The sequence below is a fragment of the Thalassophryne amazonica genome, chromosome 8 (genome assembly GCF_902500255.1).
Source record: "Thalassophryne amazonica chromosome 8, fThaAma1.1, whole genome shotgun sequence".
Classification (NCBI taxonomy): domain Eukaryota; kingdom Metazoa; phylum Chordata; class Actinopteri; order Batrachoidiformes; family Batrachoididae; genus Thalassophryne; species Thalassophryne amazonica.
The window spans coordinates 77984073-77999772 of record NC_047110.1 but is presented as its reverse complement, the minus strand read 5'-3'; the positions used below and the strand labels follow the sequence as shown (position 1 = coordinate 77999772).

At 40.1% G+C, this 15700-nt stretch overlaps 1 protein-coding gene across 2 annotated transcripts in view; it reads left to right on the top strand.

The window, feature by feature from the left end:
* polr3b (polymerase (RNA) III (DNA directed) polypeptide B) overlaps positions 1-15032 on the top strand; it is a 48287-nt gene extending 33255 nt beyond the window's left edge. For both annotated transcript variants that reach the window (XM_034176772.1, XM_034176773.1), the window contains exons 22-28: positions 579-696; positions 889-1031; positions 2717-2820; positions 3829-3995; positions 7913-8026; positions 8430-8603; positions 14653-15032. In XM_034176772.1, coding sequence (XP_034032663.1) covers positions 579-696; positions 889-1031; positions 2717-2820; positions 3829-3995; positions 7913-8026; positions 8430-8603; positions 14653-14782 — 950 coding nt within the window. In that variant the 3' untranslated portion in view covers positions 14783-15032. The remainder of the gene's footprint in view (positions 1-578; positions 697-888; positions 1032-2716; positions 2821-3828; positions 3996-7912; positions 8027-8429; positions 8604-14652) is intronic.
* The last annotated feature ends 668 nt before the right edge of the window (positions 15033-15700 follow it).

Sequence of the window (15700 nt, the reverse complement as noted above, 5' to 3'; positions counted from 1 at the left end):
AAAATTAATTAAATCCATCTGGGAATAAGGCTGCAACATAACATTATGTAAAAACTGAAGTGCTGTGAAAACTTTCCAGATGCACCTCACAACACTAAATGAAAGTTCTTTTTATATAGAATCAACTACATTATGAATTATGTTTACAGCTTTCTTGTATGCCTTCATACAAACTCCCATGTTGAAGGTTGTAATCACATACTGGTACTTTTAACCTACTTCATGTGTAGCTTCTTCTGCAACTCGCAGACATTCTTTGACAGTTTTGTATTCCGTAACAGGGTTATTTTTGTAATCTAGACATCCTAAACTTTCTAATGAATGATACCAAGAAGCATTTTTTTTAATAAAATTGGTCTTTTCAGATATTCATTCAGTTTTCTTTAAACTGTTAAAATGTAACAATTATATTTGCAACTTTTAAGTAATACATATTACTTGGGCTATTTTTAAAACTTGATGTGCACTACCTGCCAGCATCATGGATCTAAAATTATTGGAACAATGTAGACAAGCGTTTGTCTGTGCAGGCCTTCAGCGTGTGATAAATTAAATGTGATGTGTTCTTTGTCTAACAGGTGAGAGAGTGGAGAACAAACAGGTGTTGGTCAACAAGTCCATGCCAACTGTGACTCAGACACCACTGGAGGGCAGTACCCAGCCAGGCCAGCCCCAGTACAGAGAGGTGCCCATCAGGTGAATGCATATTGGCTCCTGTCACTACACCCCTCTAAACTCTTTGGTTTCCTGCTACATCTGTTTACGTTACCTCGCTGTGACGAGTGGTATTTTGTGTCTCGACCTAGAGTGTGTGACACTGTTGGCTTCTAGGTTGTTTTGAGGTCTTTCTTTTGATTTTATTCTCTCATTTGCTTTTTTTTTTTACAGCTATAAAGGGTCAACAGACTCCTACATTGAGAAAGTCATGATTTCATCCAACGCTGAAGACGCTTTCCTCATCAAGATCCTCCTGCGACAAACCAGGAGGCCTGAGATTGGAGACAAGTTCAGCAGTCGACACGGACAGAAAGGTTACAACTTCCAACCTGCATTAACACAAATTTTGGAACAGTTTTGAAAGATAGTACGTGTCTCTGAAAAGTAGTTTGTGTTGACAAACATTTGTTGAGTCAAGTCTGAGTATCTGTTGCTCTGTTGCTGCCCTCCCCATCCTTGTCTTTCAAGAGCTCTTTTCAATTAATTGGCTCTTTGTCCTGCTCTGCACTATGCAAATTTATTACACCCCAGCAGTATTCTGCAGCGACAAGGAAGAGTGTTTACAACCGCTTTTGTTTTGCAGCGCCTCCCCTATAGAGGGCTTGTATGATGTTTTAATCAAAAAGCGAGCTGGCGCCATGCATAATTTACTCTCTTCATTAAGGCCGTGGCCGCCGGGCGGTCAGTTGAGGATGGGACAATGTCTTGTCTCAAATGGAGAGAAAGAGGTCGCCGGGGGTTAGCCGGACATGTGGATAGAAAAGTCCCGATGTGCGACTGAAGGACAGGCTTTGGGCTTTTTGTTGTTGTTTTTCATAGCTGTTATGCATCACCTGTGAATTTTATTTTATTTTTTTCTCCAAGGTATTCATCTTGTGTCAAAAAATGGCACATGTTCTTGATGGTGAAGTGTTTTTGGATCGATTAGCAAACTGAGGCATTAAAATCTGTAATGGAGCTGTTTTTGATTTGCTGAATTTAGGCTGCAGTAACAGATTTACGCCTGAATTCTCCTCATAATCATGGGTTAGTGGAGCAGAATAAGTTAATTATTTACCGGTTTCACTCACACACAGTTGTAGTTGCTGGGGGGGGCTTGTCAGTAGTGCGAGTCCATTGTGCGAGCCGCCAGCGTGGAGCTCTATGAGCTGTGATGGAGGACTCTGGAGCCTGCTGTTGTGTTGCCTTTCTCTTCTGATTTCATGCTTCTTTTGTCATTCACTTTCACACAAAACAAACAACATCAAAGGTATTAGCTATGAGAACTTTCTCTCTTTCTCAGATTCCTACAATTCACCATGATTATTCCTTCTCTTCCACCTGTCTACTTTTAACCCTGTGATCGACTTTTTAAAACATTCTTTTCATGTTTTTACATCACTCCAGCATTCGTTGTTTCTCTTTTCACTTTCTTTCTGCTGTTGGACGACTTTCCGCTTGTTCCCAGTCAACATCCTGTTAAGACATCCTGTCAGGCACAAACACTCTGCTGGGTTAATAGTGAATTTTGCCCACGTGCACCGATTCATTTTCTCCTCTCCGGCTGATCCCCTCCACTTCCTCTAAGTTGAAATGAAAGTGGTGGATGTGTAATCCTGGTCTCTCTGTTAAGCTAAACACCTTTCTCCACTTCCTGCACTCCCTCTCTTCACCCCGTTTGCAAATGGCCCAACAATCTGTTTGCCCTGGGCAAGAAAGAGTGCTTCGGCCCCTTGGTAAACATTTGCACTCACACTTAAACCCCTGGCTACCACAGCGCTACTCGTATGAACCAAATGAAGATTCTGGTCTTCTGAGTGTTTTATGGGCATTTTAAATGCAGCGTGAATAAAATATTCCTCAGATTTCTTACGTTAAAGAAATAATGGTTGAAATCAGATTCAATTACATTGAAAAATTATGTATTTCTATAAAAGGATGCATCTGCATGCTTTTTGTGACATATTTGTGCATTAATTTACATTTGTGCAATTTTTTTTCTTATTTTTGTGACTGTCAGGTGTTTGTGGCCTCATCGTCCCTCAGGAGGACATGCCTTTTTGTGACTCGGGCATCTGCCCAGATATCATTATGAACCCTCATGGATATCCCTCCAGAATGACAGTAAGGCTTTAGGAATTTTTTTTCATGTGGATCACATGGAATTTAGTTTTGTTGAGGTTGTTATTTTAATTTGTTAAATCTACAGGGTTTTTTGTTTTTGTTTTCAAGTGCTATGCTACACCATGAGCAGTGTTGACCTTCATTCTTTGTTTCTTGATAGTTTTTGTTTGCTCTTCTGGGACAAAACCCTCATCGTTGGTATTCTCTTCTGGGAGTTATCATCGCTTTCCAGAACACACATCCATTAAAGAGGCTAAACGGCAATCTTACTGTTAACAAACACATTTGTTGCTGCGGAGACGGCTGCCAGTGAAGCTGCTTCTATACAAAGTGTGGCTGTTTTATCAAATGTGTACAGAACATTTTCGTACACACTGAGAAATGCTGGTGAACGACTAGAAACTTGGCATGGTTTCTGCCCTTTTTTTTATCTTTTACGCTGTAAAAGCGTAGATGATCTTTACTGCTGAAGTTGTCAGTCGTGAGCTGTGGTTGTCATGACAAAGGCTCAGAAATGTTTGGCTCGGGAGTAATTTTCTGTGGCCGACGAGTGAAATGAGAGTAGGTGTTCTCTTTTATGGGATTGTTGGGCGGGGGGGGTCCCCCCAAAGAGTGATGCACGATCTTTTATCTAAAGGACAGTACTACACAGGAATTGTATGCATGACATTTGATGAGGGTGCCTAAATAAAATTCTAAATATGAAATGGCTCAACTTTTTTTTTCTAAAATATGGTTAGTTTAAAAACTAATCCATTATTAACTTAGAAACCTGATTAATTAATTTAAAATGTATTTTTCTTAGGAACACAGACAATAAATAAATAAACTGAGAACACCTCAAAGAATTAAGTATTTTTAAAGGTGGAATGTGGACACATTTGACTTATTCATGTTTGCCTCTAAATGTTAGAGGCTCAGCAGCTTTTAATGATTTGCACCCACTGCTGTTACACATTGCATCAGTGTTTTTTCGCTGCACCTACATGAGTTTGTCTGATTGTGTAGGTGGGGAAGTTGATTGAGCTTCTGGCAGGGAAGGCAGGTGTCCTGGACGGGCGGTTTCACTACGGTACAGCATTCGGCGGCAGCAAAGTCAAGGATGTCTGTGAGGATCTTATCCGTTATGGCTACAACTACCAGGGAAAGGACTACGTCACCTCAGGGATCACTGGGTAATTAACTGAACCCGATTATTCCCATGAACCTCATCGTATGCCATATTTTTAAAAGGGGCACCCAGCAACTTTGGTTCTCATCTGCAACACCACACGGCAGCAGTGCAACTGCAAGAACAAGACAAAGGGGTAATATTTAAACAGTCATGAGTAGGGATGGGTATTGATAAGATTTTATCTATTGATGCCATTATCGATCCGATTCCTTATGGATTCCCTTATCGATACCTCATGAATTTTGTACTAAAAGTAAGCTTTACAGGTTTTCTATGTATTTCATTGAGTCTTAAAGTAAATAAATATGAAATTGGTCACTGTATCCTTGATCTCTGGACATAAATAAAAATAAACAAAACGGTGTTTCGCTTTGAAGGTATTAATTCCGACTGGACTCTATCGTTCTAACTTGGCTCGGCAGAGAGTAGCGCAACATTTGGAGCTGTGTGAACTGAACGGCGGAAGATTCTCGTTTCTTTCTCGCAACAAGACAGGAGTCCCGGTTAGTAACTTTAATCCGCACAAAAGTGACTCACGATTGACATATTCAGGGATGAAAGTGGTGAGAAAAAAAAAAAAAAAGTTGAAACCCAAGATTAATCCCCAACACCACCTGCATGAAAATGTTTCAATTCTAGAAGCTCTGAAATGCAAACTGGGACTATTCCAGACAATAAACTGGGGTGAGTGCAGCATCCATTTAGGTGAGGGAAAAAAAACAGCTTTCCTTATTCAGATTCATTCCAGTAGTATTCTGCTCTTACTAGGATGCAGCAGTTTTCTAGTTTGGCAGATAGTTCTGGAGGAAATCACTGAAGAAATGAACACATTGAAAATATGGTTTGACCAAAACAAACTGTCATTAAACTTAAATAAGACAGGGATGAAATGGAGGTGTAAGAGTCACTAGGTGTTCACAGGAAACACTTATTATTATTTATGTATGTTCATTGTTAGTTGGTTTTATATTTTCTGTTGTGTTTCTATTCAGGTTCTTTTTGTCTCTTTCTCTAAAATTGTATATAATGAATATATATTGTATATAATAATCATTAGATTATTAATATATAAACAAAAATAAATTTAAAAAATATTACAAATTGAAAACAAATGCACCCGAACGTGATAACAGCTGCAACTGTTTAATGCTAACTTTTAACATTGAAAATGTCATAGACATGCTAACACGTTAGCATCGCTCCCATTTTTAAGTTATAAAATACATCTATCAACTGTTTCAGAAGACCATAACAGGTCGGTTTAACATAAAAAAGGTAAATAATGCTCACAGACGTATGCTCTTTAGGGTTTTAGCGGGGGAATATTAAGCGAAAGAAAAAATAAACGAAGCAATAGATCGAAGCACTGCTTCAATCTGCGAACCACTGCTTCGATTGGTTCAAGGTTCAAAGCAAAGCCGCGCTGCAGAAAAGTTGATTACGGACCCGCTGCAGGGTCTGTAATCAGTGTAGAGAAATTATAATTTTCCTGACAAACACCCCCCACAATAACGGCCACTCTGAAGGACCGATAACAGAATCGTTAAGCAAAAAGCTTATTGATGTCGGTGGAGCGAATCATTTCTTAACGATACCCGAAAGGAACTGGTTCTCGATACCCATCCCTAGTCATGAGGGTGTTTTGGAAGTGCCATGACATTAAGCCAATCAGAGTGTCGTCTGTCAATCATTTTTAAGATTTGTGGGTGCTTGAACTTGGCAGTGGTGGACACAGTTCTGCTAACCACTAATTATCGAAGCTAATGTTTTCATTAGCGGATTAGCTTTCCAGATAACTTTGAAAACCGTCAGCAGACCAATTAGCTTCCGGTTTAGTTCCAATAACTTTTAGGCCGCTAACAAATTTTTGCGGGCATAGTGAAAAAAGCTTAACAGTTAAAAACATTTGTAAAGTCTGAAATCAAAGATTTTAGTGCCTGTCTTACATGTTTTGTAGCAGACAGACAGCCATGAATGGAAGAGCTTTGTCCTCTGCAGGCAGAGAAGAACTGACTACTAGAGCGAAAGAAAGGAAGAGGGAGGGAAGGGGAAAAAAAGATCATTTCTTTTCACACCATATAGACCTGCTGGTCATTTCACTGGAGTCTTGCACAGGCTGACAGTTTTGACTTACGGTTATAAGTTTAAACAAACTAATTCCGGACAAGTTATTGAAATTAACATCACATCAGCTATATGTTTTAGTTTTAAAGTAATGCACTAATTGTGAAGGTTTTAGCGTTTAGACACACATGCCGCATTGCATTATAGGTACACTAGTTTTCTGACGTCAGTGGTTGGCTGGTCGGTATAACACAGTTACTGAAATGTGTGGTGGGTTTTACAAATAAATCTGTATTTGTAAATGTCATTTTTTTCATTTGTAAAAAAAAAAAGGCAATTTGAAAACTGAAAATTCTGTTTGTCCTTCATCACTTTTAGCGACTGTGTGGCAAATGATCTTCACACTGCCATGAACACTGTTAATGACGTGAAGTTAATTTCAATAACTTGTCCAGAATTAGTTTGTTTAAAATTATAACCATAAGTCTAAACTGTCTGCCCGTGCAAGGCTCCAGTGAAATGACCAGCAAGTCTGTATGGTGTGAAGAGAAATGGTCTTTTTTTTCTCCTGTCTCCTTTCTCCTTTCTTTCTCATCACCAAGTCTCTTTTGCTGAGAGAAGGTTGATCTGAGACAGAAGCGCTAACTCGTTATTGCGTCAGTAGCTGCCGTGTACTGAAGTCAATACTGAAAGTTATCGGTTTAGCTTTTATCTGTAACTTCCGCAAAATTTTTTAGGGGTTTATTGGTTTAGCTTTATAAAATTTATCTTTTCAGTTAGCGGATTAATGGTTATCAAAGCTAACTTTTTTGTTAGCTGTGCCCACCACTGGAACTTGATGTAATAACATTTAGATGGCAGATTCATGACCTGACATAAGTGAGAGGTTTTCTGGTGAGGAATCTGATTTCTGTGTCCTGATGCTCCTGGTCTATCCGGTGGCCAGCACTGTCTTGGCGCTCCATGTCTGTGTACCCAGGGAGGAAGAAAAAAAGCATACTAATGTGGTACAAGCTAGTTACTTGTAGTTTGGCTCATATTTTTCCATGAGACTTTATTTTATTTGTTATCTTTAGCTTTTTGTTTTCAATCCAGTTTCCTTTATATGTTGGTGCATGAAGAGGACAAATATGAGCACTAGTGCGCATACAAAATGTACACACAAGTATGCCCATGTATGTAAGGCATATCCAGATATTGTGCCATTTAAATAAATAAATATAATACAATGCTAAAATACCCTCAGCTGTATAAACATAAAAATAGGAAACAGAATGTGACCTTTTGACCTATTAAAATAGGTCAAGGCTAGCCATCTTTGAACTTGTCCAAGGTCTTTGTCCCCAGAATGTTCCCTGTGAATTTGAAGACCTTGGCAGTAATAAGACTGGACCTATGCTGAGCACAGACAGACGGGCGCAAGGCCTTTGTAATACCCGATGGTCATGTTTTGGCTTCGGGTAAAAATGACAAACTCTGCATTTGCCTTTAGACCAGGTTTTGTTTTGTTGTTATGGAGCAATCACATTCTGCTCCCTCATGATACCAGTGCAGCAGGAATGCATCTGACCACACATCATTTTAAGATGACACACCCACAGGTGCACAGATGAGTGCAAATAAATGTGCTATGTAAACAACATGGGAGCTGGGCATGAAAATGACAATTGCATCTATTGGAAACAAGCATTGACACGTGCGCTGCTCTACACTGGGTGTAAGATTGGGCCCTAAGTTGTTAAGTACTTTTTCTGTTCATCAGCTAATTGGTTAATTGGTTTGTTTATAATGCGATTATCAGAAATGGAAAGTTGAATAAAGGGTTTATTTGCGTGTGTGTGTCATTTCCCACAGAGAACCACTGGAAGCTTACATCTACTTTGGGCCGGTGTATTATCAGAAACTGAAGCACATGGTCTTGGACAAAATGCACGCCAGAGCCAGAGGCCCCAGGGCTGTTCTTACCAGGTAAAGCCAAGAAAACTCAGTCATCTTGTTCTTGTGTTATTCTTACTCATTTTTCTTGACTTTTCATTAACTTTTTCACTTTTACATTTGAAAATTTGCATGTGTGATTAAACGTGCAGGAGGTTTTGTCATAAAACAGAAGGGAATATTTGGAAAAATAAGTTTTCCTAGCTTTGATTGTGTGTCAACAATGATCTGCCTCCTTTATTGTTTCACAGGAAAAACAACGTGAAGGAAAATTTTTGAGATGGCAGAAATATCTTATTTTTGAAACCATTCTTTCAGACTGTCATGACAGTTTGGTTATTACAGTGAAGCACAAACTTCACAAAATGGTACTTGTTTGTGTCTTGGCTGTCTGTATTTTATCAGTGTTCCATAAATGTTTCTGTTCTGTTGTCAGACAGCCAACCGAGGGCCGATCCAGAGATGGAGGTCTGCGTCTGGGTGAGATGGAGCGTGACTGTCTGATAGGATACGGTGCAAGTATGTTACTGCTGGAGCGCCTCATGATTTCCAGTGATGCCTTTGAGGTGGATGTGTGCGGACAGTGTGGCCTGCTGGGATATTCTGGGTGGTAAGTCAGTAGCAGAGGATCAATCTTAATGTTCTGTGGCACTTTCAGGGGTCCAGTTTTGAGTTGCCTGAAAGATACTGGTTAACATTGGCTAACCAGGCTAACTGGATAACATTCAAAGTGGCAGACGTTTTTGGTAGGGGTTAAAATGCGATCAACTGGAGGTCATAATTGCTCCAGTCCTGTTAATAGCTGTACCCAATTTCCTATCCTGTCATACATAATCCAAAAATGCATATTTTGCCCATCCCCGATCTTCCCTTAAGTTACTATGACCAGAAAAGTAAATGGGTCAACACACTTTGGGTCAAAGGTCAGATTTACCGTTACTGTTTAAGATGATCTGGTTTGAAGGATTTTAGTGTCTTATATATTTTCTGACAGCATAAATGTATTTGACTTACTTTCAAAATGTTGGACTTGTCCTTGAAATTTCATGAGTGCCAAAATGAGTAGGATTTTTAAATTTCAAGGGTCAACCTGAAGTTCTGGCAGTTCCGTTTCCGACTGATTGTTTGTTGTTGTGATGCTATTCTGAACTTCACACGGTTATATACGTTTCTTTTATTTCTGTTTAGCACTCTTCTGGTTATTAATTGTATATACTCTGAACATTATTTAACTATAGTCCTGTTGTAATTCGCTAGCGTTTAGCTTTCACTATCTAGGTCGACTCCTCCCTTCCCACCCGTCGTTATTTTTATAGCTGGTTCTTTTTACCTGGTTAATACTTCTGTTAGTTTTTCAGTGGAACTGCTGTGAATTTTAAGTAATTACTCCTGTGTAAATCTTAGGAGCGGCTAGCATTTTCGCTAGCGGTTAGCTTGCATTAGCGACTTCGGACCCTCTTTTTTATTTTTTTCATTTCATTTTTTTATATACTTTTGTTAGTTAACTGTTAGTGTAACTGTTAGTGTAATTATTGTGAACTTTAGCTTAGTACTTTACTCTTGTGTTAATCTTAGGAGTGGTGTATATATATATATATAATATATATATATATATATATATATATATATATATATATACACTGTTCCTACATTTCTAATACTTCTGCTACTTTTTTAGTGTAACTGCTGTGAACTTTAATTCATTTGCATCTGTGTGAGCCTTAGGAGTGGTTAGCTTATCCATTATTGGTTAGCTTGTGCTTGCTTGGCTATACTCTTGAATTTCCTAGTGCACGAAGTACACTACTTTACCTACTTTACACCCTCAATAAATTCTACGTGATGTTGGAAGATAGGGTGGCTCTCTTAGTCCATAAGTTAGAGCAGCTTCTTAGCGCAGTGGAGTTAGATGTTACGGGCACTCCAGATGAGGTTAGTGCTGGGCTGGCTAGCGAGCCCATTAGCATCAGCTTAGAAACACCAGCTGTGGAGGACGGTTTTCGGACTGTAGGCGAGGCGGAGGAAGCCCCGTAGGGCTTGGTGCCCGGTTGTGGCACCCCGATCACACTCGCCACTGCGAACTGTGAATTGGTTGTCCCCCTTGGATTTACCTGATGTGAATTCTCCGAGCCCACAAGTGACTTCCACTCCTATCTCCAGGCCGAAATACCAGACTTTAGTGATAGGGGATTCTGTCACTCGCAAAGTCAGGTTACAGACGCCGGCTGACGTTAAATGTATTCCTGGGGCCAGAGCTCCCGACATTGCATCCCATCTTAGGGTGCTGACGCTGCAGAAGGGAAGACAGACGAAGGAACATGGCATGATATAGTCACATAGTTATTCACGTCGGCACCAATGATATCAGGATGAAGCACTCAGAGGTCACAAAAATGGACATAGAGAGGACTTGTGACCTTGCCAGAAAGATGTCGGCATCGATTAATAGTCTCTGGTCCCCTCCCCTCCCGGGGTACTGATGAGGTGTTTAGCAGGCTGACATCATTAAATAGGTGGCTGGCGCAGTTTTGTCCACAGCAAGGCTTTAGCTTTATTGATAACTGGCCTTCGTTCTGGGGCCGCCGTGGCCTGCTGATGCTGGACGGCCTCCACCCTACTGGGGAAGGCGCCGCCATCTTGATTGCGAACATAGAGCTCTACAGGGAGGGTAACATTAGGAATCTACAGCAGGCCACGGAGCAGGTGATTAGAGACCCTGCAAGGCTTATGACAAATGTGGGTGTGGAATCCATTAGCTTAGCGGGGAAATTAGTACAGAAAATCCACTATGGTGATAGTACAGTTTATCTACCAGGGAGGGAAATTCAACAAGTTGAGACTGTGGCCTGCTCCCGTAGACGTGTCCATAAAAATCATAGAGGGATATGCTTTGCAAACTTAATACCCATTACTATATTGGATCATGTTGAAATTGAGGATGGCCCAGTGGTTGTTCCAGTAATAGCAAAGATTTCGTGTCTGCTACCTACAACTCACGTGGAATGTCTCAAGCCTAAACCTACTTCTAGGCATCTTATATATGCTACTCTGGAACCACCCCTAAACCCAAACAGTTCAACTGTCAACCCCACTGAGGTCCATAGACTGGGTCTCATTAACATAAGATCACTGTCCTCAATCATTGTTGAATAATGAACTAATTATTGATCATCACTTAGATATGATTGGGGGATGTGAAACCTGGCTTAGACCTACAGTTGTCCTCCCCTTAAATAAAGCCTGCCCACCAGCATATACATTTAGTCACGTCCCTCGGGATGCGAAGCAAGGCGGGGGTGTTGCTCTTATTTATAAATCTAGGTTTATTTTATTAGCTGTTGGGGATCACAGATATAACTCGTTTGAGCATCTGATTCTCCGCTCTGCTCAGGATATTACGCATTGCCAAGGTCAGAAGAATAAAAATCAGCTGTATTACTTTGTCACTGTATATAGGCCTCCTGGCCCATATTCGGAATTCTTAGATGAATTTGGTGCGTTCATCTCTAACTTGTCAACTAGTGCAGATAACATTCTGATCATTGGTGACTTTAACGTTCATATAAATAAGCCTTCTGATCCCTTCTGCAAATCATTTATGGAAATTGTGGATGCATTAGGATTTCGGCATTGCATTCGGGATTTGACGCACATTAGTGGAAATAACCTGGATCTGGTTCTCGCACGTGGTATTGCTGTCACGAATATTGACATCATGCCTCTTACATCAGTGGTCGCTTATCACTCACTTATTAAGTTTACAGTTTCGCTGCCGTGTTTAATGGAACAACAACCTTATTTATCACTACAGCGATGCATCAACTCAACTAAGACTGAACTAGAAGCTAGACTGCCTGATGCCTTAGCCTCACTTTTGACAAATACCCAGTCAGTAGACAGACTTGTGGATAGTTTAAACTCAGTGCTCAAAACGACACTCGACATGATTGCACCACCTGTGTTGAAACGCACTCCCCCAAATCGCAGTCACCTTGGTTCAGTGATTACCTGCGTGACCTCAAGCATAAAACAAGAGGTCTAGAATGGAAATGGCGTCATTCAAAATTAGAAGTATTCCACCTTGTGTGGTGTGATGCTATCTTAGACTATAAGCATGCATTATTGGCTACAAAGCGGACCTATTACTCTGATTTGATCAACAAAAACAAGCATAACTCAAAGTTCTTGTTCGACACAGTGGCAACACTTATTCATGGACAACCACCTGTAGCTCGCTCTCCTTTTACAGCACAAGATTTCCTAGATTACTTTTAGAAGAAAATAGATGACATTAGGTTGAACATATCCCAGCATGCCTTAACCCAGCCACTACACCCTGCTATTGATGTGGGCGCCACTACTGAGGTATTACCTAGATTTACAGAATTTGATAGTATCTCTCTAGACATGCTGAGGAAACTCGCAACGTCAACACAAAGCACAACCTGTTTATTTGATCCTATACCAACAAAACTGTTTAAGGACCTGTGGCCCACTCTTGGGCCGATTGTGCTGGAAATTATTAATCTTTCTTTAACTTCTGGATCTGTTCCTAAATGTTTCAAATCTGCAGTGATTAAACCATTACTTAAGAAACCTAATCTTGACCCTAGTGTATTGAAAACTATCGGCTGATATCAAATCTATAATTTTCCTCTAAAATTCTGGAAAAAGTGGTGTCACGACAGCTCGTAGACTATCTTACTGAGAATAATCTCTTTGAGCCACTGCAGTCTGCTTTTAGAAAATATCATTCCACAGAGATGGCTCTCACTAAAGTGGTGAATGATCTTCTGCTTACAATGGACTCGGACACCACTACGGTTCTGCTGCTTTTAGAGCTCAGTGCTGCATTTGATACAGTGGATTATTATATTCTACTTGATAGGCTGGAAAATCATTTTGGGATTACTGGGAGTGCCCTTGCATGGCTGACGTCATACTTGACCAGTCATTCTCACTGTGTTTTGTACAGTAACACTACCTCTAACCTTAGTGACATGAAATTTGGGGTTCCTCAGTGGTCTGTTTTAGGCCCCCTTCTTTTCTCCTTTTATATAGCACCCCTTGGGCACATTTTGCGGCAGTTTGGGATTACCTTTCACTGCTATGCAGATGATACTCAGTTATATATGCTGATAACTGCTGATAATCTCGTTCACATAAAATCCTTAGAAGATTGCCTTGCAGCAGTGACAAGTTGGATGTCTAGAAACTTCCTACTTTTAAACTCTGAAAAGATGGAAATGATGGTTCTTGGTCCAGTGAGACATCGGCATCAATTTGACCAGTTAACGCTCAGCCTCGGCTCGTGTGTCATACATCACACTGACAAAGTGGGGATAATTTTTGATCCTTCGTTGTCCTTTGGCCTCCATATTAGAAATATTACTAGGACTGCTTTCTTCCACCTGCGAAATATAGCGAAGATTCGTCCCATCCTGTCTATGGCCGATGCCGAGACCCTGATCCATGCGTTCATCTCTTCTAGATTGGACTACTGCAATGTTCTATTTTCTGGTTTACCGCAGTCTAACATTAGGGCTCTCCAATTGGTTCAAAATGCTGCAGCCAGACTTTTGACACGAAGCAGAACGTTTGACCACATTACACCCATTTTGGCGTCTCTTCACTGGCTTCCTGTCCCAGTGAGATCAGATTTTAAGGTTCTGCTATTAACCTATAAAATTATTCATGGACTGGCACCTCCCTACCTAGCTGACCTAATTAAACCTTACGTACCGGCCCGGGCTTTACGTTCTCAGGGTGCAGGACTACTTTGTGTCCCTAGGGTGAATAAGAAGTCTGCGGGTCACAGAGCTTTCTCTTATCGTGCCCCTGTTCTGTTGAATGGTCTCCCTGCATCAATAAAACAATCAGATTCTGTGGAGACTTTCAAGTCCAGACTTAAGACGCACTTATTTTCCCCTTCATGTGGCTAGCATACTGGTACAGTTTTGTTTTACGCTTTTTACTCTTTTAATTCATGTTATTAGTTATTGGAGCGGGCCGCGGCCTCAACTTCACCTAAATTCTGGGTCTTTTAGTGAAGCTAGCGGCCAGCGATCACCTTAGTATTTCTTCTGTTTTTCTTGTTGATTAATGCTGGCAAATTATACAGTATTTTTTTTGTCTTCCTGATTCTGTTTTTTCTCTAAGGTGCAGCTCCATCCAGAGATGGGAGTTGTGTTTGTGTTGGCGACCCTCCTGTCCTGTGCACCAACAGCAATTCTTGTATATTCGTCCGTGAAGTGTTCTGTGAATTATTTCTGTAATTTATGTTTGTAGCATGGCCCAAGCAGAGGATCACCCCTTTGAGTCTGGTCTGCTTGAGGTTTCTTCCTCAGAGGGAGTTTTTCCTTACCACTTTTGCTCTGGGGGTTGGTAAAGTTAGACCTTACCTGTGTGAAGTGCCTTGAGGCAACTCTGTTGTGATTTGGCGCATTATAAAGGAAAATAAATTGAAAAAATTGAAATTGAAGTTTTGGTTTTTGAAACTTGTTTTGTCATAAAATATATGATTAAGCACCTAAATCTTTCAAATGATGTACTCTTAGGAGGATTGGTTTAACTGATTATTGTAAAATGTTATAAATATGAGAGTAGAATGTAAATTCTGTTTTAAGTTTGTGTAGTAATCATCTCTCTCTGCGTTTCAGGTGTCACTACTGTAAGTCGTCGTGCCATGTTTCCTCGCTGCGAATCCCCTATGCCTGCAAACTGCTGTTCCAAGAGCTGCAGTCCATGAACATTGTGCCCCGACTCAAGCTGTCCCGCTACAACGAGTGAGCAGAAAGTGAAACTTTTACAGTCAATGATTTATTTCATATATATGGATCAAATTTAGTTTTCGGAGTTTTCGAAGATTGGCTGAATGGTAGGCGGCTAAAACATTTTTTCTAAATTCATTTTGATATGTTTGTTTTGTGATTCACAATCCAGAATGATGTTAAATGTAAAACTATGTTTACATGTCCATAGTTTCCTGTGACGATTGCACTTTGGTATGTACATAATAAATCAGTCATCTAGATCGCAACCAGCTGCTGTGTGTTTTACTATTTAATGGTCAGCATTATTAATTTAATCTTAGTTCAGTAAAATTCCTGAAGTGCAAAGGTGGAGCAAGCAATTCTGGGGACCGGTTTTATTTAATTTTTTGGGGGCGGGGGGTCGTCAAAATGTCATATTTTGTAAACCTTGCTTATATAAACTCTACAATATAAAGTGCTGCTTATAATATACAATATTATATAATTCTACAAACTAGTAATGTTTCATTTTCTTCATGTAGTTTTTGGGCTCTGTTAATTCTTCTTTGCAGTGAAGGTTAATTAGATGAGTTGCCACTGCCGTATTTTCCAGACTATATTTCACATAGGAGCATTAATAGCATCTGTCCTAAATGTATCATGAAGCTGAGAAAACATATATAAGCTGCATTGGTCTGTAAGTCAGATTTACAGTGGGGCAAAAAAGTATTTAGTCACCTCAGTAATTTTTCTTGGATTTTTTTTTTCTTATTTTGTCTCACAGTTGAAGTGTACCTATGTTGAAAATTACAGACCTTTCATCTTTCTAAGTAGGAGAACTTGCTCAATCAGGGACTGACTACTTTTTAACCCCCTGTATTTTTGAAATGTGCTACTGCTTCATGCAGCAAGAATCAAAATGAATTTAATCTGGACAGGTACCAAAATAACCGAC